A 23,148-nucleotide genomic window follows, 5' to 3' on the forward strand; every position below is an offset into this window, starting at 1 on the left:
GCTGTTTTGCCCTTAGCTATGAGAGTGCTTTAGCAGATGTCTAGTTAACTAAACTTTGCCATCACTGTTGTATCCTGCCTCTTGTGTTTGGTTTATGATCTGTTTCCTGAATTTTCACATCTGGTCTTATTTCATAATGAGCTTTTTATATCTTGTCTCTTCTCTTCCATCTTCACAACCTTAGTCCAAGCCTTCTGTCTGAACTTTGACCAGTCATTCTCTTGACCTCTAATTTCTAGGACCATTGTTTTGTTGTTGCCTTGACTATTCCTTTCCATCCTCAATATCAGTCAGTCAAAAAACACTTATTAAACTCCTACTTTTGTACATTCTTCCTTCCTAAATGACTTCAAAAACCTTCATAAGTCATTTGTAATATTCTCCAGACCATCTTTCTCCCAGTCTTTTCAGTAACTTATTCTATGCTTCTTTCAACCCTCACAAACTTTACTTCCATAATAACAATAGCAAAAACATAATTAGCATTTGGATAGTGCTTTAAGGTTTGTAAAACATTGTATATCTGTTCCCTTGTTTGATTTGCATAGCAAACCCAAGAAGTAGGTGCTATTATTATTCTGATTTTACATATGAGAAAACTGAGACAGAGATTGTGACTTGCACAGGGTATCTGAGGCTGGATTTAAATTGAAGTCATTCTGACTTTCAAGTCCAGTATTCTGATCCCCTTTGTGCCACCTAACTGCATTAAGAAAATCATATTTCTTCTGTGAGTATTAGCTTAGCAATTTTGCTATATAGCTCTGTGGCAAAAAAAAACCCCAACAACAAACATTTTATCAGTAATTAAGATGAGGACATATATTTCATTTTTAGCAGCTGGCATGAAGCTATGATATTTATTGAGGTGTTTCACAGTCAGAATTCAAAATTATTTCAGTTGAGTAGAATGATAGTTGTAAAGTAGTAAGAGGAAATTTCCCCAGGATAAATCTAAAGTCCTACACTTGTATTTCAGGTTTTTTTGAGGATTTTTTCAAGTCTAAGTATAAGATGGGTAAACCTGGCTAGAAAACCACAAATTAAGATCCAGAAGCTTAATGAATATTAAGCTTAAAGAAGAGTCAACAGTATGATGTAGTGGCTACAAATACCAATACAGTCTTGTTCTAGTCACTGTGTTTCTGTTAATGAAGCCCAATTCTCCCTTATTTTGAGGTTTTCTTGGGAAGATTGGATGACCAATGACCAGGGTTAGATATGGAATAGAGAGCTGTGATCAGGTACTTATAGATAGAGCTTCAGAGGTTTCTTCCAGTTAAGATTCTCTGTCAGCTCCACCTTTGTCTGCCCTGGTCAGTCCATATCCAGATATTATGTTCAATTAATGAAATTATGTCTCATTTGAATATGGAATGGTAGGTAACCTGAAAGGTTTGAGATTCATAACTGAGCTTATATCTCATTATCTTGAAGTGCTCTCCACTCTGCCACTCTAGCTGATTTAGCACCACTCCTTACATAGGTACAGGGATCCCACCATTAAGAAGAGAATCCCATACTGATGGGCTTTGGGACTGGGCAGTTAGGTGGTGCAGTGGATAGAGCACTGGCCTTGGAATCAGGAGGACAGGAGTTTGACTTGTAAGATCAAATGGAGTAACATACGGAAAACCTTAAAGCATATGTATATGTAAACTATCATTGGATTAAAGAGCCCTGTGACCATAGAATGTTCTAGTGATCTGAATTGGTATTCATCACTTTACCCTGTTAGATGTTTGGCAAAGAGAATGGATTGATTCTCTTTGACTTCCCTTCATTTTTTAAAAAAAAGTAAAGATTCTCAAATATATCTGTAACATTGCTTTATTTTAGGCATTTGGTGTTTTGGTTCTTAAATTCCCAAACCTAGATAGGCACATTTAGTTCCCTTTCATGTTTGCCCAGAAATTAAGATAAGGTAGATTGACTGAGTTTTGAAAATCATAAGGTTTAACTTGGTCCTAGCAACCAATCAGAGCCTAGTTCGCTTGATTGAATGCGCAAAGTATGGGTCTCAGAGACATGGATCTGGCAAGCTTAAGTCTTTTGAGGGGGTGTTTTGGGCAGTGTTCACTGTGTGCTGACTAATATATGCCATAAGTGTTGGCATGTGGAGTGGAGATCGTTTGGAAGATTCCAGCGCCTATGCTTTTGCTGCCTTTTTTTGGTATCACCTGCAGGGTTTAAAATTAAGCTGTTGTTGTTGTTGTTGTTGTTGTTGTTACAATCAATACCTCATTATTTTGAAAGTTATTGTTTTTTTCAAATAACAATAATTTGCTTGTTCTATCATATAGAAAAGCCTCGTACCCACTTCTGCTTCCCTCCATGTGCGGATTAGTGATTCATGGTTTGAATATCATCCACATTGTTGCCACCAATCCCACATTCTTTCCTTGTACAGGGTGATAAACACTTTATTGTGACAACTAAATTTCATATAGTAGGTTATTTGCGTGTGAGAGACAGCTGTTTCATTCTCATTGTGTGACTGAAAGAGAGGTGGAATATATATTTCTAACCTGGTTTCCCTCCACCCTTCTCCAAAGGAGATCTTAATTCCTGCCAAGAGAGGAAGCAGGAAATGGAGAACATAAGAAACTTGGCCACTCTATTCTCAGAAAGAGGGAGTACTAGGCTATAATTATAACTGTTGGCTCCCTTAAATATTATTGGTCTAAGTGATGTGATTTTCAGGTTTACACTAACTTCTGATCACTCTATGATTAATAGGGGAAGCAGGATCCCAATTTTATATCCAAGGCTTAACTACTTCCCAAATATCAGTTCTACAATCAACATGTACATATAACCATTATCAAAGAAATTCATGAAACTAATGCAATAGCAAAATAGAAATCAGAGAGAGTATACATAGGAAAATAAATAAGACAATACAGAATGAAAGCTCTCTCCCATTGGGAGCAAGGTAACTCAGCTCAACTGAGAGAGGTCCCAAGATCTCTTCCAAAGGTATGTTCCCAGAAGTCTAATGTAGTAAGCTGAGATGGGGACATCATAGAGATTGCCAGCTGCTCTCATTTCAGTTTCTTCCTGGAGTCTTTTACTTAAGCAACCTGGAGTGATTTTTTTTTCAATTCAAGCCAAGAAATGCCAAAAGTTTAAAGACACAGAGCTCAAAGACTTTGAAAAGACTAATCTACTGCCTTTAATGTTAGCATATGGAGTTGAGATTGTTTTGAAGATTCCAGTGCTGTCCTTGTTCTGACTTCTTTTGTGTCATTTGAAGCCCACAGGGTTAAAAAAAAAGGTATTATTATTATTATTATTATTATTATTATTATTATTATTATTATTATTACAATCAATAATCTTATTATCTTGAAGTTCTCTCCACTCTGCCACTCTTGCTGATTTAGCACCACTCCTTACATAGGTACAGGGATCCCACCATTAAGAAGAGAATCCCATACGGATGGGCTTTGGGACTGGGCAGCTAGGTGGTGCAGTAGATAGAGCACTGGCCTTGGAGTCAGGAGGATAGGAGTTCAAATCCAGCCACAAACACTTGATACTAACTCTGTGACTTTGGGCAAGTCACTTAACCTTGATTGCCTCACCTCCAGAGCATCACCACTGGACCTAGATGATTTGGGATGAGAAAGTGAAGCTGATGACTTAGCATAGTACCTCCTCATTCAATTCCAATTCATGTGCTTGTGGCATCACCTCCCTGATGGTAGGTCTTCTTCTGAAAAGGAAGAACAAATATCATAGCACCCATAAGAAACACAAATGACTAATGGTGATATCATTCTAGGAAGCTGAATTCTTCAGTCTGGATAAGTTGAATAAAGTGTTAACACCAGTGAAGGGCCCAAATTTATATAGTTGGCGAATAGTAGAGCCAGGATTCAGATTCTGACTGGTGACCCCAAGTTCATTGTCCTTTCCACTGAATAGTCTATTTCCCATAAACACATGAAAGAAAATAAGCAGATAAAAGTATTTTGAAAGAAAAAATTTTCAGAGTATTCCTAGGATCTATGAGAAATTATGTAGAAAGACCTCTTGGTTTTAATAGACTGCAAACTCAGTATGACATAGTGGTTTAATATGACTGACACCAAAACTAAGTCTTAGGCAGCACTAAAAGAATTATCTTTTTGTTACCTTTAATGAGGGAGATAGAAGTCCTACTATATAGTACTTTGATCTCACCTGTTATGGAGAACAGGCATACCTTTACCCCATGTTGTTCAATAGTTCTGCAAAATCTGACTTTCAGTAGAGCAGCATTTTAGAGAGCCATCTTGTTTCATGAAAATAATGTTTTGTATTGTGAAATCAGGTAAAGAACATTGCAACAGTATTTTTGGTATTCAAGTTGAGTTTGGCTGTAACATTCTGCATTATCATGAAATGAGTTTGGTTGGGACAACATTTTGTAGGTTACTTAGTTTTGGTTGCCATATATTAGCATTGACAAATTGAGGTGCGTTCAAAAGAAGGTGACTCAGGTGGCCAGGAGACTGGAAAACTTATTATGTGAAGAATAGTTGCAGAAATTGGAGATATCTAAGGGGAAAAAAGAGAGAGAAGAAAACTTAGGGGAAGATGTAATCATTGTCTTCAAACATTCTAATGTCTGTACTGTGGAAAGAGGCTTGATCTTTACATAGTATTTGTAGGAGGACAGAAATGAGAATTGCCCAAGGTGAGAAGGGGTGGCTGGCTGAAGAGATGCTATATTGGAGAAAGGTCTTTACTGAAGGACAGTGAATCCATTTAGGTTTTTTTAAATTAATTTTTATTAAAGATATTATGAGTTTTACATTTTTCCCCCCATCTTACTTCCCCCCCCCCCCATGGAAAGCAATCTGTCAGTCTTTACTTTGTTTCCATGTTGTACCTTGATCCAAATTGGGTGTGACGAGAAAGAAATCATATCCTTAGAGAAGAGACAAGAATTCTAGGAGGTAACAAGATCAGACAATAAGATATCTGTTTTTTTTCCTAAATTAAAGGGAATAGTCCTTGAACTTTGTTCAAACTCCACAGCTCCTTAACTGGATACAGTTGGCAATCTCCTTTGCGGACAGCCCAGAATTGCTTCCGATTGTTGCACTGATGGAATGAGCAAGTCCTTCAAGGTTGATCATCACTCCCATGTTGCTGTTAGGGTATACAGTGTTTTTCTGGTTCTGCTCATCTCACTCAGCATCAGTTCATGCAAATCCCTCCAGGATTCCCTGAAATCCCGTCCCTCCTGGTTTCTAATAGAACAATAGTTGAATGCATTTAGTTTTAAGAGTATTCTCCCAGTCATTCTTGATACTGAATGGCAGGTTACTTTTGGAAGAAGCAGCAAAATTGCTGGTGATATAAAAACAATGAAGAGATGTGTGACTTGTTCATTGACTCCAGCATACCTATACTAGCAATTTTCATGTAAGTGTATTGGCTTAATGAGATGGGAGAATCATTTTGTAAGACCAAGATGAATAGCTGTGTACTGCAGTGGGAACACCAACTAATTTTTAAAAATAAAGGAAAGTCTCCAGTGTGTTCCATAGATTCTTGGAGAAGGTTATGGAAGAGGTTGGAAAACCATCAGAAGTGCTCAAAGTCTACACTTCTACAAGGTCTTTCCACTAATGAGATTATCATTCTGCTGAAGAACTCATTGGAGCAAAATTCAACTAGCACAAACTTTAGGTGCCCATGAAGTATCAGTTTAAGAAGAACCTTGTGATTTGGGGTACTGAGTGCCTCAGTCAACATTCACAGCTTCCAACCTTGTTATTGTTACTGGTAACTTTGTTATCATGTGTTAGAACATTTGAGTGACTTCTTGGGTCAAAGATGAGACCTTCACCTATGAAAGTAGTCTTCAAAAATGTTTTTAGTACATGCTGTGCAAAAACAAGATGTAGTTAATGAAATCGTGTGGGTTTCTATCCAAAGGAAAGTGAGCCAGCCTTCTGTTTTCTAGATGGTACTGAAAAGAGTGGTTAGATGGGAGAACAGAATAGATTTTATTCTGAAACAAACTGTTAAGACCCTTTAATGAAAGATAAGATCCAAATGAATCTTGTGAATGAACCAAACAGAAGACATAGAAGAACAACCATAGAATTTGGCAGCAAAGTGCTATTTTATAGTCAGATGAAAAAGCACAGGTATTCATGCAGGTCTCTGAGGCAGAGTGGGAGAAGATGGAGGAGCAACAATGTGTATAATTGTGAAGAAACAGCTATGTCAAAAAGGAAATGAAGAAAAACAAGGTCGTTGTGGGAATCCTAAGGGAAGAGGGGAAGATTCTATCATTCTCAAATCAACTTTAGCTCCTGGGAAATAATAGAGGAAATGGGGAATGGGAGTCAGAGTTGAAATCTCATTAAAATTAATTAGCTTTTGGAATTTCTTTTCTTTCATTTTATATGTTGTTCAGAAGTTATAAGGCTTCCCTAGATTTTTGTTATGAATTCCAAATAATATCTTCAGTAATAATTTCCAGGTATCACATTAGGAGCAGCTAGGCGGCATAATGATGGACTTGGAATAAGGAAGATTCATCTTTTTGGGATCAAATCTTGCCTCAGACACTCACTAGCTATGTGACCCTGAGCAAGTCACATCCCCGTTTGCCTCAGTTTCATCATCTTTAAACATAAGCTAGAGAAGGAAGTGGCAAGCCAATCCAGTATCTTTGCCAAGAAAACTCCAAATGGGGTCACATAGAGTTAGACACAATTGAAAAATGACTAAATAGCATCACACTAATTTTTTTTCTGAGAATGTTTTCACCATGTCTTTTTTTTTTTTTAGTTTCTTTTGCAAGGCAATGGAGTTAAGTGGCTTGCCCAAGGCCACACAGCTAGGTAATTAAGTGTCTGAGACCAGATTTGAACTCAGGCACTCCTGACTCCCGGGCCAGTGCTCTATCCACTGCACCACCTAGCCACCCCTGTTTTCACCATGTCTTTCCCTAATTTTCCATTATTGGGCATATTATCTATATGGCTTAATGGGCATCAGACTAATTTTTTTCATTTAATAAATGAAAATTGTCTGTCTTGCTACCTTTTGAATGTGTCTAAGAAATTGATATTTTAAAGAATATAAAAAATATTCTCGGCAGAAAACATCCTTCACCAATTTTCTTTCATCTCTTATGTTTCTATTCCCACCCTTACATTATTATAGCTATATTTTTAGAAGAGGTGAAGACATTCAAAATAATTGGTTAAACTGTGGATAGAGATTGGAACATGTATTCTTCAATTGTCACTGTCTATAAATGAAGATCCTACAAATGAATACAACTTCATTTACATTAGAATTATGTCTTTTTTTCCCTTCATGTATTCCCCTTTCTAGGTTTCCATGAGAAGTTGACTCACTGGAAAAAACAGGCTATGAGAAAAGTCTTTAGGTGACTAGCACTGCAGAGGAGACCTGGTTCCTAGTCTAAATCTGAATTTCAAAAAACATCTTTTCAGGTAAGGAATCATCCCCAGTAGATATGCTCACTTTGTAGCTATTTTAGAGATTATTGCTGTGGTTGAACTATTCATTTTGAGAATGTAGGTCATGTAATAATAGTTCGTTTTCTATAGTTCCTTGACTTTAGAGAATAACCATTAACCAGCTGTATCTGGTTTATGTTATGTATCTGGAGTTTAAAAAACAAAACAAAACAAAATAGAGATTTTACCGCTTTGGGGTCTATTTCCTTGGACTCTGGCCAAATATTCATTCTTTTGCCAATGGTAGTCCTAAAGAACAGTCCATGAGATGAAATTTATCCTCTTTGATAACTTTAAATATTATATTTTTCAAGGCAAGAAGCTAAATGGCTTGTTGGGGTTATTGAAGAGGGGAGTATCACTTGGGTGTGGGTTAAGACTAGATGTCTTCTGAGGTATTTCCAACTCAGAATTTATATAAGATTATATCCTTTGGTTCTCTTTTGTTTTTTATATGTCTATGAATTCTAATAAATGAGTAAGGCATGATTGTGCTTCTTAAAACTGTGCTGTCTTTTTCCCAGTTGGCTATTTTTGTTTTATGTTTATTTCATCAATGTGGATACTCTTCCATGCTTTAACAGACTACTTATGGGAATTTCTGTGACTAAAAATATTCATCTCCTGATGACCAACCTTTTTGGAGTGAATCTCTGAATTTAGCTACCCTGTACCTTAGAAAACATGCCCAATCTTTTCCTTGGACTCTATTCAAAAAATTTTCAGCTTGCCAAAAACCTGTACTTACTTGTCATAGTCTTGGAAAATTGAAAGTATCCTTGATAATAAAGCATAGGGGGTAGACTTTAGTGAAATCATCTTTTATTATAGGGTTATTATGGATTCACTTACTATAAATCTGAGAGGCAAGCAGCACAGTGTGGTGAATAGAGAGCTGACCTCAGGTCCAGGAAGCCCAGGATTCTGGTCTTGCGTCTGCCACCTACCAGCTGTTTTGTCCCTCCATCTAGTCAGCTCTCATGTATACAGATGTACACATGTACACATGTTCTGTCTCGCTATCCAATAGAATGTCTCTCTATCCAATAGAAATAAGCCCCTTGAAGACAGTCTTGTTTTCCTTTTAGGGACACTTTGCACAACCCTTTGTTTGAAATAAATGTTTGAAATGAATGGAATTGAACTGACTTTTAGTATCTAGGTTCTAGTGCTAGAACTGCTGCCAATGTAGTTTTCCACCAATATGTGTATGCTAAACACCTGCCATATGTCAAGGACTTGGCTAGTGTTGGGGATACAAATATAAAAATAAGACATCCCTTGCCCTTGAAGAGTTTGCATGAGAACTTCAGCAACTTCAGGTAAGCCTCTGTAAAGTGAGGGAATCCAGCCAGTGATCTATTAGAACTCTTCCAGTTTTAACATTTTGATTCTTATGTTCCTGCTTTCATCCTTGATCTCATCCAAAGACTCCAGTGTATGCTCTTATGTTTTAAGTGCTAAAACATATATTTATATTGTCAATTTGACTTTACTAACCGTTGCTTATTCTAGTAACACCAATCTATCCCGTTCAGAGAAGAGTCTGGAAATCAAAGTTTCCCTAATAGGCTGAAGCAAAGGGATCATTGACTGAAAGTTCCTTTTGCCTGTAACAATCAGGGGATCACTTTTTTGCCCCAATAGTAATCTAGTTCCAGTATCCTCCTCTGATATATTTATTTATTCATCTATCTATCTATCTATCTATCTATCTATCTATCTATCTATCTATCTATCTATTAGGTTTTTGCAAAGCAAACGGGGTTAAGTGGCTTGCCCAAGGCCACACAGCTAGGTAATTATTAAGTGTCTGAGGTCAGATTTGAACCCAGGTACTCCTGACTCCAGGGCCAGTGCTTTATCCACTACACCACCTAGCCGCCCCTCCTCCTCTGATATATTTAAGGAAAATCTTTGGTTATTATTCAAGATGCTACTTCAGAGTCTTTTGGCTCTTAACTGCTAGGTTAATGAATTCTACTTTTAAAACTTTTCAAGAGTCTATAAAGTGCCCCTTTATTATCATTATGCAAGACTTGCCTTCTTATATGATATATTTTCTAGGAAGTAACCCAGAGAAAAGTGACTTCTTTATCATCACAGAATTATTGCCCAGTTGAATTGGCAGTGTACAGAAATGCTTACAGAGAAAGATCAATAATATTAAGAAAGCACTAGTTGACAAGATTTTATTCCTGGATTTTTAAAAATATCTTTTTTTTGGTACAGTATCAGTAATATGAGAATAATGACTTAGTGATATATCAATTATAGCATTGTTTGAATTCTTTATCTAATAAAGACCTACTTAATATAACAACTCAAGAAGAAAGCAGATTGATGTAATGTTAGAGATAGAGGAATTTCCTCCTAGATTAATGGAAACCCCTCCCCATGCAGAAGAAACAAGGGAAAAATGAAGGCTTTTTAATGTTGTTTACATACTTTAAAAAACCATTGATGATAAGAAACAATCTCTATAAGTGTTTACTATAAAAGGGCCAAACCTTGGCCAAATCATGAAATACATTAATATTTGTTATTACTATCCTCACCTTCATATGTAACTTTGGGACAGCTAGGTGGTATAATGGATAAAGTGCTAGACCTAGAATTAGGAAGAAAGAGGAGTTTATATTTGACCTCAAACCCAGTTTTTTCCAACTGTAAAATAGGAATAATAATAATCCATCTAACTCCCAGAGTTACTGTGAGGATCAAATGAGATGATCTTTGTAAAGCTCTTACTACAATACCTGACTCATACTAAGCACTATGTAAATGTTAATGGTTGGTGTTAGTTTAATTCTTCTCACTGACTTGTATGATTCTAGATATACTAGTATGGGTACTTCTTCCATAATACAGTTTGCAATTCATCTATGGGTCTCATCCCATGCAACTCTTGTCCATAACCATATACAGATTTTCCATAGTTGATCCACTCATTATGCTGGGACCTTTCCTCTAGATGGCTTTACATAATGTGAAGACCCCAGTTAAATATTCCGTTCTTCTTATGTTATGACTGCTTTACCGCCTTTTCCAATTATATACTTCTCTAATGCCATTCTTTGGGCCACCATTACAATAGGTGGACCAACTCTGAAGAATTTATGAGGTTATGGACAAGAGTTACACAGGATGAAACATCATGGATGGGTTGCAATCTTCACTCCGGGTAGAAGTATTCATGTGGATCTATGATTCATACAAGCAAGTCAGGACATCAGTACTTTTTTGGTAATATATTGTACCTTGTTCATGAATATACATGTACCTTTCAGTTACCTTTTGGGTGATTATAAGTTGAATTCTTTGAAGACTATCATATTCTATGACTTGCTACTAGACAGTTAAGTGTTTTTTTGGAAATGCTTTTTAAAAAAATTTTTTTTTTTAATATTGCTATTGCTTCTCAATTTCTGCCCCCCCAGCCCAATAACAAATAAGTGTAATCAAGAAAAACAAATGCCTGAAAATGTATGTCATGTTATACACTTAGCAGCCACCTCCACTCTAACACGAGGCAAGAGGAAGGCTTCATTGCTAGTCCTCAGAAGTCATGAATGCTTGCATCTTTGATCAGTTCTGAGGTCTTTTAATGCTGTTTTCCAAAGAATATTGATATTGAAAAAATTGAGCCATTGTATCAAGAAGAAGCTTGGTGTCATGTACTTTTTCAAATGCAAACTAACTTTCTTTCTGCCTTTTTGATTCTGGAGGCAATTCATTATCTAATTTGTTCAAGATAGATGAACTTATGGACCAGCTTTATGGGTTGTCTATCCAACAACAAACAGATCACAGTCTAGGAAACAGGCATTCTTCATCCCCTTAGTTTTTATTGTATAAATAATAAGACCAGACACTTGAGTGATTTTGGATTTTGTTTAGGAGGCTCTACCATGTTCTGGGACTTGATATCATCTACAAAGAGGAGCATCTCCAGGACTTCACCCTCTGTAGAGAATTCCTCTTCAATTTAGACTGCTGGACATCCTCTGTGGCTATAGTCAATTCCTTTGGTGAGTGTGTTTCTAGTGTTTTTATGCCTAACTAGATATTAATAATCAGAGACTTATCCAAGTTGTCTTTGTTATTCCTTTTGAAGAATCTTGTATGATTTTAACACCTGCATGGGAGACACTTTGTTGACAGAGAGCAGAACCTTTAAGATCCTATCAGAGTGTTTGCTAACTACAAGAGAACAAGCATACTGGAATCTTGTATTCACTGCACCTGTCAGTCGGTTTTGAAAATGATGAAGAATATGATTTATAAAAGCTTGTCTGTTTGCTTCTTCATCAAAAATTCCTTTTGTAGCTTATTTCTCATAAAGATTATATAGAGGGGTGGCTAGGTGGCGCAGTGGATAAAGCACTGGCCCTGAAGTCAGGAGTACCTGGGTTCAAATCTGGTCTCAAACACTTAATAATTAGCCATGTGGCCTTGGGAAAGCCACTTAACCCCATTTGCCTTGCAAAAAAACTTAAAAGGATTATATAGAAATAGGAAAATAAACATAAAGCTCACTAGTTATTGTTTTTTCTATTTTTTCTATTATTTTTTATAAAAATTTTATTTATTTTGAGTTTTACAATTTTCCCCTAATCTTATTCCCTCCCCCCCACCCCCAACAGAAAGCAATTTGCCAGTCTTTACATTGTTTCCCATTAATCCAAATTGAGTGTGATGAGAGAGAAATCATATCCTTAAGGAAGAAATATAAAGTATAAGAGATAAAAAAAGATCAGACAATAAGATATCAGTTTTTTTTTCTAAATTAAAGTTAACAGTCCTTGGTTTTTGTTCAAACTCCACAGTTCACTCTCTGGATACAGATGGTATCCTCCATTGCAGACAGCCCCAAATTGTCCCCAATTGCTGCACTGATGGAACAAACATCATGTCCATCAAAGTTGATCATCATCCCCATGTTGCTGTTAGGAGTGTACAGTGTATTTCTGGTTCTGCTCATCTCACTCAGCATCAGTTCATGCAAATCCCTCCAGGCTTCCCTGAATTCCCATCCCTCCTGGTTTCTAACAGAACAATAGTGTTCCATCACATACATATACCACAGTGTGTTAAGCCATTCCCCAACTGAAGGACATTTACTTGGATTTCCAATTCTTTGCCACCACAAACAGGGCTGCTATGATTATATTTTTGTACAAGTGATATTTTTACCCTTTTTCATCATCTCTTCAGGGTATAGACCCAGTAATGGTATTGCTGGATCAAAGGGTATTCACTATTTTGTTGCCCTTTGGGCATAGTTCCAAACTGCTCTTCAGAAATGTTGGATGAGTTCACAGCTCCACCAACAATGTAAGTGTCCCAGATTTCCCACTACCCTTCCAACAATGATCATTATCCTTTCTGGTCATATTGGCCAATCTGAGAGGTGTGAGGTGATATCTCAGAGATGCTTTAATTTGCATTTCCCTAATAAGTAATGATTTAGAGCAATTTGTCATATGACTATGGATTGCTTTGATCTCCTCATCTGTAAATTGCCTTTGCATGTTGTTTGACCATTTGTCAATTGGGAAATGGCTTTTTTTTTTTAATGACTCAGTTCTCTGTATATTTTAGAAATGAGTCCTTTGTCAGAGACATTAGTTGTAAAGATTGTTTCCCAATTTACTACATTTCTTCTTGGTTACAGTTTTTTGTCTGTGCAAAAACTTTTTAATTTAATGTAATTGAAATCATCTAGTTTGTTTTTAGTGATGTTCTCTATCTCTTCCTTAGTCATAAACTGCTTCCCTTTCCATAGATCTGACAGGTAAACTAGTCCTTGATCTTCTAATTTGCTTTTAGTATTGTTTTTTTGTCTAAATCCTGTAACCATTTGGATCTTATCTTGGTATAGGGTGTGAGGTGTTGATCTAATCTAAGTTTCTTCCATACTAACTTCCAATTTTCCCAGCAATTTTTATCAAAGAGAGAGTTTTTATCCCAATAGCTGGACACTTTGGGTTTATCAAACAGCAGATTACTATAATAGTTTCTGGTTATTGCACCTAGTCTATTCCACCTAGTCTATTCCACTGGTTCACCATTCTGTTTCTTAGCCAATACCAGACAGTTTTGATGATTGATGCTTTATAATATAATTTTAGATCAGGTAGGGCTAAGCCCTGTTCTTTTGCACTTTTTTCCATTAAATCCCTGGAAATTCTTGACTTTTTATTTCTACATATGAATTTACTTACAACTTTTTCTAACTCATTAAAGTAATTTTTTGGAATTTTGATTGGTAGGGCACTAAACAGATAGTTTAGTTTTGGTAGAATTGTCATTTTTATTATATTAGCTTGACCTATTCATGGGTAGTTGATGTTTGCCTAGTTATTTAAATCTGATTTAATTTGTGTGAGAAGTGTTTTATAATTGTTTTCAAAAAGTTTCTTGAGTCTGCCTTGGCAGATAGACTCCCGGGTATTTTATATTGTCTGAGGTTACTCTGAATGGGATTTCTCTTTCTAGCTCTTCCTGTTGTATCTTGCTAGTCATATATAGAAAAGTTGAGAATTTATGAGGGTTTATTTTACATCCTGCAACTTTGCTAAAACTGCTAATTGTTTCTACTAGATTTTTGGATGATTTCTTGGGATTCTCTAGGTAGACCATCATGTCATGTCATCTGCAAAGAGTGAGAGATTTGTTTCTTCCTTCCCAATTCTAATTCCTTCAATTTGTTTTTCTTCTCTTATTGCTGAAGCTAATATTTCTAATATGATATTGAATAGTAGTGGTGATAATGGACATCCTTGTTTCACCCCTGATCTTATTGGGAATGCCTCTAGCCTATCCCCATTGCATATAATGCTTGTTGATGGTTCCAGATAGATACTGCTAATTATTCTAAGGAACAGTCCATTTATTCCTACACTCTCTAGTGTTTTTAGTGGGAATGGGTGCTGTATTTTGTCAAAAACTTTTTCAGCATCTATTGATATGATCATATGATTTCTGATAGGTTTGTTGTTGATATAATTGAGTATACTAACAGTTTTCCTAATATTGAACCAACCCTGCATTCCTGGGATGAATCCTACTTGGTCAAAATGTATTATCCTAGTGATAACTTGTAATCGTTTTGCTAAGATTTTTGCATCTGTATTCATCAGGGAGATAGGTCTATAATTTTCTTTCTCTGTTTTAACTTTTCCTGGTTTAGGTATAAGCACCCTATTGGTTTTATAGAAAGAGTTAGGCAGAGTTTCCTCTTCCCCTATTTTTCTAAAGAGTTTATATAGAATTGGAACCAATCGTTCCTTAAATGTTTGGCAGAATTCACTTATGAATCCATCAGGCCCTGGAGATTTTTTCTTAGGGAGTTCAATGATGGCTTTTTGGATTTCTTTTTTTTGAGTTAGGATTGTTTAGGTATTTAATCTCCTCATCATTTAACCTGGGCAACTTATATTTTTATAAATATTCATCCATTTCACTTAGATTGTCAAATTTATTATAGAGTTGGGCAAAATAATTCCTGAATTATTACTTTAATTTCCTCCTCATTGGTGGTGAGTTCACCTTTTTCATTTATGATACTAGCAATTTGGTTTTCTCCTTTCTTTTTTTAATCAAATTGACCAGAGGTTTATCAATTTTATTGGTTTTTTCATAAAACTTACTCTTGGTTTTATTTATTAATTCATTAGATTTTTTGCTTTTGATCTTATTAGTTTCTCCTTTAATTTTCAGAATTTCTAATTTGTTATTTAATTGGGGATTTTTAATTTGTTCTTTCTCTAATTTTTTAGTTGCATGTTTAGTTCATTGATTTCCTCTTTCTCTAATTTATTCATGTAAGCATTTAAAGATATAATATAGAGCGGCTAGGTGGCACAGTGGATAAAGCACTGGCCCTGGAGTCAGGAGTACCTAGGTTCAAATCTGGTCTCAGACACTTAATAATTACCTAGCTGTGTGGACTCGTGCAAGCCACTTAACCCCATTTGCCTTGCAAAAACCTTAAAAAAAAGATATAATATATACCCTGACAGTCTCTTTGAGTGAATCCCATAGGTTTTGGTATGTTGTTTCATTATTGTCATTATCTAGGATAAAATAATTAATTCTTTCTGTAATTTGTTGTTTGATCCACTCATTCTTTAAAATGAGGTTATTCCGTTTCCAATTAGTTTCTAGGTCTATATCTCCCTGGCCCAATATTGCATGACTTTTATTGCATTGTGATCTGAGAAAGATGCATTCACTATTTCTGCCTTAATGCAGTTGATCATTAGGTTTTTATGCCCTAGTACATGGTCAATTTTTGTATAAGTGAGTTATTGATTTTTCACCATCCCTTTTTCAGGTAATAATCCTGATGTCCTGTATTCCCTCTAAGCATTTGATCTCTTTTAGGTATCTTCTTTTGTATCTCTTGAGAACTGATCCTTAGCACCCTTAAAGTTGTATTAAGCTGCTCCAAGTCTACAAGGGCTAGTCTAGTTCCCCACTCTGTTCCCCTTAATATAATTTCCACCTCCTTGTGTAACAACCACCAATTAAGATTTTAGAGTTATGTGTGGTGGCTCTAGTGTCATTAATGAAGAAAAGAGTTTATCTTAAAAATCTTGACTGCTTTTTTTTTTCATTTAGGACTCTTGCTAAGCCTTTGGTGGGTTTGTTTTTCCTCCTCTGCTTTTTATTACAAATAAATTTTGTGGTTTTTTTTCTCAATTACATATTATGAAAGTTTTCAACATTCATTCACATGCATATGCATATTTTAAGTGAAAAAATTTTCTTCCAGCCTCCCTTCCCACCCCTATCCCCTCAGCAGTGAACAGTTTGGTGAATATTGTACATTCTGTTTGAGAAATTAGGATTAAGGAAGAAGAAAAAAAGTCATGAGATAGCAAAGAAAGATATGAGAAATTTTTTAAAAAGTGAATGTAGTGTTCATTCAGATTCTGTAGGGGTTTTTTGGTTTTGTTTTTCTTCTTCTGGATGGGAATAGCATTGTACATAGCAGGTCTCCTAGGGTTGTCCTAGTTATCTGAACTGCTGAGAGAGGCTACATCCATCAAGGTTGATCAACTCACAATGTTATTGTGTGTACAATTTTTTCTTGGTTCTGGTCCCTTCCCTCAGCATGAATTCTTGTAATTCATTCCATGCTTCTCTAGAGTCCAACCATTCATGGTTTCTTATAGAACACTAGTATTCTGTAATATTCATTATACTATAACTTATTCAGTCATTCCCCAGTTGATGGGCACCCCTTCAATTTACAATTTTTTGTTACTTTATAAAGAGCTGCTATGAATATTCTGGAACATGTGGACTTTACCTATTTTTTTTATGATTTCTTCTGGATATAGGACTAGTTTTGGTATTGATGGGTCAAAGGGCATAGTCAATTTTATTGCTCATTGGGCATAGTTCCATATGCGCTCCAGAATGGTTGGATCAGTTCACAACTTCACCAATAGTGCATTAATGTCCCAGTCCTCCACAACTTCTCCAACATTGATTGTTTTCCTTTTTATCATGCTAACCAGTCTGATATGTGTGGGTTGGAAACTCATAGTTTTTTTAACTTTCATTTCTCTAATCAGTAATTTTTTGGAGCATGTGTCATATGATTATATTATATAACTTTGATTTCTTCCTTTGAAAACTGCCTGTTCATATCCTTTGACCATTTATCAGTTGGGAAATGATATGTAACCTTATAAATTTGAGGCAGTTCTCTTTATATTTTAGAAATGAGACCTTTATCAGAACCCCTAGCTATGAAAATTGTTTCCCAGCTTTCTTTTTTCCCCTCTAATCTTGGCAACATCGGTTTTATTAGTACAAAAACTTTTAATTTAATATAGTCAAAATCTTCCATTTTGCAATTTATAATGTATTCTATTTCTTGTTGATCATCAGTTTCTCCCCTTTCCATAGATCTGACAGTATTTCTTGATCTGTTAATTGGTATCACTCTTTATTTCTAAGTCCTGTACCTATTGTTTTGGTATAGGGTATGAAATGTGGGTCTGTGTCTAGTTTTGGTCATACTGTTTTCCAGTTTTCCTAAAAATTTTTTGTCAAATAGTGACTTCTTATTCCAGAAATTAGTATATCTTTGGGTTTGTCAAACAGTAGATTACTCTGGTCATTTATTACTGTTTCTGTTGAATCTTTCCTATTATACAGATCTTTTACTCTTATTTCTTAACCAGTACCTGGAAGTTTTGATGACTGCCTCTTTATAGTATTATTTTAGATCTGGTAGAGCTAGTCCACCTTCCTTTTCATTTTTATCAGTTTTTTTGATATTCTTGACTTTTTGTTGCTCCCTATTAAATTTGTATTATTTTTCCTAGCTTGGTAAAATAGTTTTCTGGCAGTTTGATTGGTTTGGCCCTAAATAGGTTATTTAATTTTGGTAGAATTGTCATTTTTATTATATTAGTTTGACCTGATCATGAGTAATCGACCTTTTCCCAATTGTTTAGGTCTGACCTTATTTGTGCGAAAAGTGCTTTGTAATTGTGCTCATTCAGTTTCTGGAAGATGCCCAAGTATTTAATGTTGTCTGTAGTTTAAATGGAATTTCTCTTCCTATCTCTTGCCCTTGGGCTTTGTTGATGATTTATGTGAGTTTATTTTATATCCTACTACATTGCTGAATTTGTTAATTGTTTCAAGTAACTTTTTTGGATGATTTTCCTTGGGATCCTAAATAAACCATCATATCATTTGCAAAGAGTGAAAGCTTTGCTTCCTCATTGTCAGTTCTGATTCCTTCCATTTCTTTTCTTTTATTGCTAAAGCTAACATTTCTAATACTATATTGAATAGTAATGGTTATAATGGTTATCCTTGTTCTTATTGGAAATGCTCTGACTTTATTGCAAATAATTGCAATATAATTGCAAATAATATTTGTTGATGGTTTTAGATAGATACTGCTTATTATTTTAAGGAAAACTCCATTTTCCCTATACTCTCATGTATTTTTAATAGGAATGGATACTGTGTTTTGTCAAAGACTTTTTCAGCATCTATTGAGATAATCATGATTTCTGTTGGTTGTTATTGATATGTTCAGTTTTGTTGAGTGTTTTCCTAATATTGAACCAAGCTTGCCTCCCTGATTATGGTGTATTATCCTAGTAATAACTTACTGTAATCTTTTTGCTAAAATTTTATTTAAGATTTTTGCATCAGTGTTTATTCGAGAGATTGGTCTATAATTTTCTTTGTTTTGGGTCTTCCCAGTTTGGGAATGACCACTATATTGGTGTCATAAAAGGAATTTGATAGAACTCCTATTTTTAAATAGTTTACGTAGAATTGGAATTAATTGTTCCTTAAATATTTTGTAGAATTCTCTTGTAAATCCACCTGAACCTGGAAACTTTTTCTTAGGGAATTTATTGATGGTTTCTTAATTTTTCTTTTTCTGAAATGTAGTTATTTAAGAATTTTATTTCCTCTACTATTAATCAGAGCACTTTATATTTTTTGTAAATATTCATCCTTTTCATTCAGATTATCAAATTTATGTACATACAGTTTAGCAAAATAACTGTGACTTATTTCTTTAATTTCTTCCTCATTGGTGGTGAGTTCACCCTTTTCATTTTGGTAATTTGGTTATCTAATTTTTTAAAAAAATCAGATTGAACAATTGTTTATGTATTTTATTGGTTTTTTTCACAAAATCAACTCTTAGTTTTATTAGGTCAATGGTTTTCCTGCTTTCACTTTTATTAATCTATTCCTTGATTTTCAGAATTTCTAAGATGGTATTTAATTGGGGATCTTAATTTGTTCTTTTTCTAGCTTTTTTAGTTGCACACCCAATTCACCAATCTCCTCTTTCTCTATTTTATTCATATAAATATGTAGAGAAATAAAATTTCTCCTAAAAGCAGCTTTGGCTGCATCTCATAAATTTTGATATGATGTCTTATTGTTATAATTTTCTTGGATGAAATGATTGATTATTTCTATGAGTTGTTATTTGAGCCATTCATTCTTTAAAATTAAATTATTCAGGGGCGGCTAGGTGGCACAGTGGATAGAGCACTGGTCTTGGAGTCAGGAGTACCTGAGTTCAAATCCAGCCTCAGACACTTAATAATTACCTAGTTGTGTGGCCTTGGGCAAGCCACTTAACCCCATTGCCTTGCCAAAAAAAAAAATCCTAAAAAATATTAAATTATTTAGTTTCCATGGCCTTTTATTACATGTAATTTTTATTGCATCATGATCTGAAAAGTATGCACTTATTATTTCTGCCTTTCTGCATTTCATCATAAGGTTTTTATGCCCCAGTACATGGTCAATTTTGGTAAAGGTGCCATATACTGCAGAAAAAAAAAGGTATATTCTTTTCTATTCCCATTAAGTTTTCTCCAAAGGTCTATCATATCTAAGTTTTCTAAGATTTTATTCACCCTCTTAACTTCCTTCTTCTTTAGTTTGTGGTTAGAATTATCTAGTTCTGAAAAAGGGAGGTTGAGGTCCCTTTTATTAAAATTTTTCTGTCTCTTCCTTGTAATTCATTCAGCTTCTCCTTTAAGAATTCGGATGCTATACCACTAGGTGCATATATATTTAATAATGATATGACTTTATTGTTTATGGTGCCTTTTAAGAGGATGTAGTTTCCTTCCTTAACCCTTTTAATGAGATCTGTTTTTGCTTTTGCTTTGGCTGAGATCAGGATCCCTACCCCTCATTTTTTCTTTTACTTCAGCTGAAGTATGATATATGTTGCTATAGCCTTTAATACTCTGCTTCAAATGTGTTTCTTGTAAACAACATATTGTAGATTTCTGCTTTTTAATCCATTCTTCTATATGCTTCCACTTCTGTTTTATGGGAGAGTTTATTCCATTCACATCTACAGTTAAGATTAGTAATTCTTATTTCCCTCCATGCTATATTTCCCCATTTATACTTTTCTTTTTCTTTTCCTCTTCTTCCTCCTCACCAATGTTTTATTCCCTTCCCCTTTAAATTGTCTTTAAAATTTTAGCTTTAAATTTATTTTCACTTATACCTTAACCTTCCCTTTTATCAGTCCCTTCTTCCCTTTTCTGTTCCTTCTCTATTCCCCCCCCCCCCCCCATAGAATAGGATAGATCTTTAAAACCCAATTGAAAATATATCTTATTCCTTCTCTGGGCCAAATCTATTGAATTTATTGAATCTATTGGATTTACTCAATATTCACACCCTCCCTTCTTTCCCTCTACTATAATAGATCTTTGTGCCTCTTCACCTAGTGTTATTTATCCTAGCCTTCTCCTTTTTAAGTTTTTATTGTTTAAGCCCTGTATTGAACTTACATCCCTTTTATCAAATTATACTCCTTTTATTTGACCTGATAGAAGTACTATCAGTCAAAGTATCATCATATTCAAAGTACCATCCATCAAAGGTTGATTGATTGATTGATAAGCAGCATTGTCTCATAGTCACTAAGCATCCTCCCCTCTTCTGCCTCATTAGAAATATCCTTCTCAAGAGTCATGAATCACATCAAATTATAATCATTTTATATACCTTACCCCCTTTTCAAGTACCCTATATGGATACACAATCCTCATAAGCCAAAGCATCATGCACAGTCAAATCATTTCATGAACTATTTGTACCCCCCTCCCCAATCATATTCTCTCCCACACTTCCTCCCCCTCCCTTTGGCTCCCCAACCATGGTACTTAAATCTCATTAACTAAAGTATGGATTAAGATCATTTCCTAATCTCTTTATGTTCCCATAAAGTAGGTTCTCACATTCTGCCCCTAGGGTGTTGCAAACTTGGTCTAAGTATCTAGTAAAATAAAGTCACTGCTGATTTAATTAACTATATAGTCTCTAAGTGCTCTAAATACTGAAGGTCTCTCTTAATAACTTCACAGTTGATTATAAGATATGGGAATACTGGTTTAGGACCACCCAGCATTGGATGCCCTCATCAAAGAAAGAACTGAGCTCTATGAGCAAGACAGAATTAAAGTAGGTCAAAGGAAATGTGAGATGCAAAAGTTTAGCATAAATGCCCCAGCTTTTCATCTGGACTATTTGTCTCAAATATAGTGATGTCATTTTGGTCTATTTCAATAAAAGGACAAGAAACAACCATACCAGTATCCTCTAAATTCAATTCTCTTTAACTATATTCACCCTTTAATTATCTTAAGAGAAATAGAATTATCAAAAGTTACATGCATTAACTTCCCTAGTAAGGTTTTTAACCCCAATTAGGAATGTATCTAATTTCCTCTCTGGAAAACAATTTAATGTTCTTGACAAATATTTTTTTCTTATTTTCCCCTTTCCATTTACTTTTTTCTGCATCTCTTGAGTCTTGTATTTGGAGATTGAATTCCGTGTTCAGTTCTGATCTTTTTCTTGGGAAATTTTGGAAGTCCTCTATTTCACTGAACACCCAGAGTTGAAGCTGTATAAGTCTGATTGTGTTTCCTTTGTATTTAAATTGCTTCTTTTTTGGCTGCCTTCAGTATTTTCTCCTTTATTTGAGAATTCTGGAATTTGGTTATGATAGTCTTTGGAGTTTTTATTCTGGAGGAATTCTGTGTATTCTTTCAATGGTTATTTTGTCTTCTTCATCTAGCAGATTTGAACATTTTCTCTGATGATTTCCTGAAAGATATTTTCCAGGTTCTTTTTTGATCTAGGCTATCTGGTAGACCAATAATTCATAAATTATCTGTCCTGGATTTATTTTCCAAGTTGTTTGTTTTTCCCTAAAAGGCACTTTACATTTTCTTCAGCTTTTTCAGCCTTTTTACTTTGATGGAATCTTGGTGTCTCATAGCATTAGTCTCTATTTGTCCAATTCAATTTTTTAGGGTTTCATTTTCTTCAGTTAACTTTTGTGTTTCCTTTTCCAGTTGGTTAATTTTACTTTTTGCTGAGTTGTATACCCTTTCTAGTTGGTTGATTTGAGTTTTAAATGAATTGCATTCCTTTTCCAGTTGGTCAATTTTGTTTTTTGAAGAGTTACATTCTTTTTTCCAGTTGGTTATTTTTACTTTTAAAGGAGTTGATTTCTTTGGTCAGTTTTTCATAATTATCCTCATTTCTTTTTTCCATTTTTCTTCTTCCTTTCTTTTTTAAATTTGAGTACAATTCGTAGGCTCCTTTGAGACTTACCCTGTAGATAATTTTCACTGTTCTTCTGAGATGGTATTTTTATTATCTTTATCTGCATAGTAGTTTTCTATGGCTAGTGCTCTTTTATTTTGATTGTTTGAGCTCTACTCCTGCAGTGTAGGGAGTATAGATCCAAGCTTTTTGTGCTGGAGCTGGGCTCTGATGTCTGGCTTATTGTTGGTCAAGATGTTGCCTATGCAACCCAGGCATTGCCTAGTCAGAAGCTAGCTTCCTCCTTTATATCCAGGCGCTGCCTATGCAGTAGTTTGTTCCCAACCTGGTCCTATCTTTGCCCCATTGTTCCCAGGGCTCAGACAGTTTGGGGAGTTGAAACCCTCTCTGCTGGCTTGCTATCCAGCTACTGGGACCTGTGCTGTTGTCTTGCTGCTGGGACCTGAACTGCACTGAGGTTTAAAGCCTCTAGCTGACTTTCCTGATATCCCACCTGGCTGGACTTTACTTCCTCTTTTACCCCCAAAGAGACAGA

At 35.2% G+C, this 23,148-nt stretch overlaps 1 protein-coding gene across 3 annotated transcripts in view; it reads left to right on the top strand.

Moving 5' to 3' along the window:
- BMAL1 (basic helix-loop-helix ARNT like 1) overlaps window positions 1-23,148 on the top strand; it is a 104,313-nt gene that overhangs the window by 34,819 nt on the left and 46,346 nt on the right. For 2 of the 3 annotated variants that reach the window (XM_074230337.1, XM_074230338.1), the window contains 3 exons: window positions 7,351-7,472; window positions 10,597-10,745; window positions 11,400-11,530. In XM_074230337.1, coding sequence (XP_074086438.1) covers window positions 10,657-10,745; window positions 11,400-11,530 — 220 coding nt within the window. In that variant the 5' untranslated portion in view covers window positions 7,351-7,472; window positions 10,597-10,656. The remainder of the gene's footprint in view (window positions 1-7,350; window positions 7,473-10,596; window positions 10,746-11,399; window positions 11,531-23,148) is intronic. The other variant, XM_074230339.1, reaches the window with a different exon arrangement.

This window comes from Macrotis lagotis, chromosome 3 (genome assembly GCF_037893015.1).
Source record: "Macrotis lagotis isolate mMagLag1 chromosome 3, bilby.v1.9.chrom.fasta, whole genome shotgun sequence".
Lineage (NCBI taxonomy): Eukaryota > Metazoa > Chordata > Mammalia > Peramelemorphia > Peramelidae > Macrotis > Macrotis lagotis.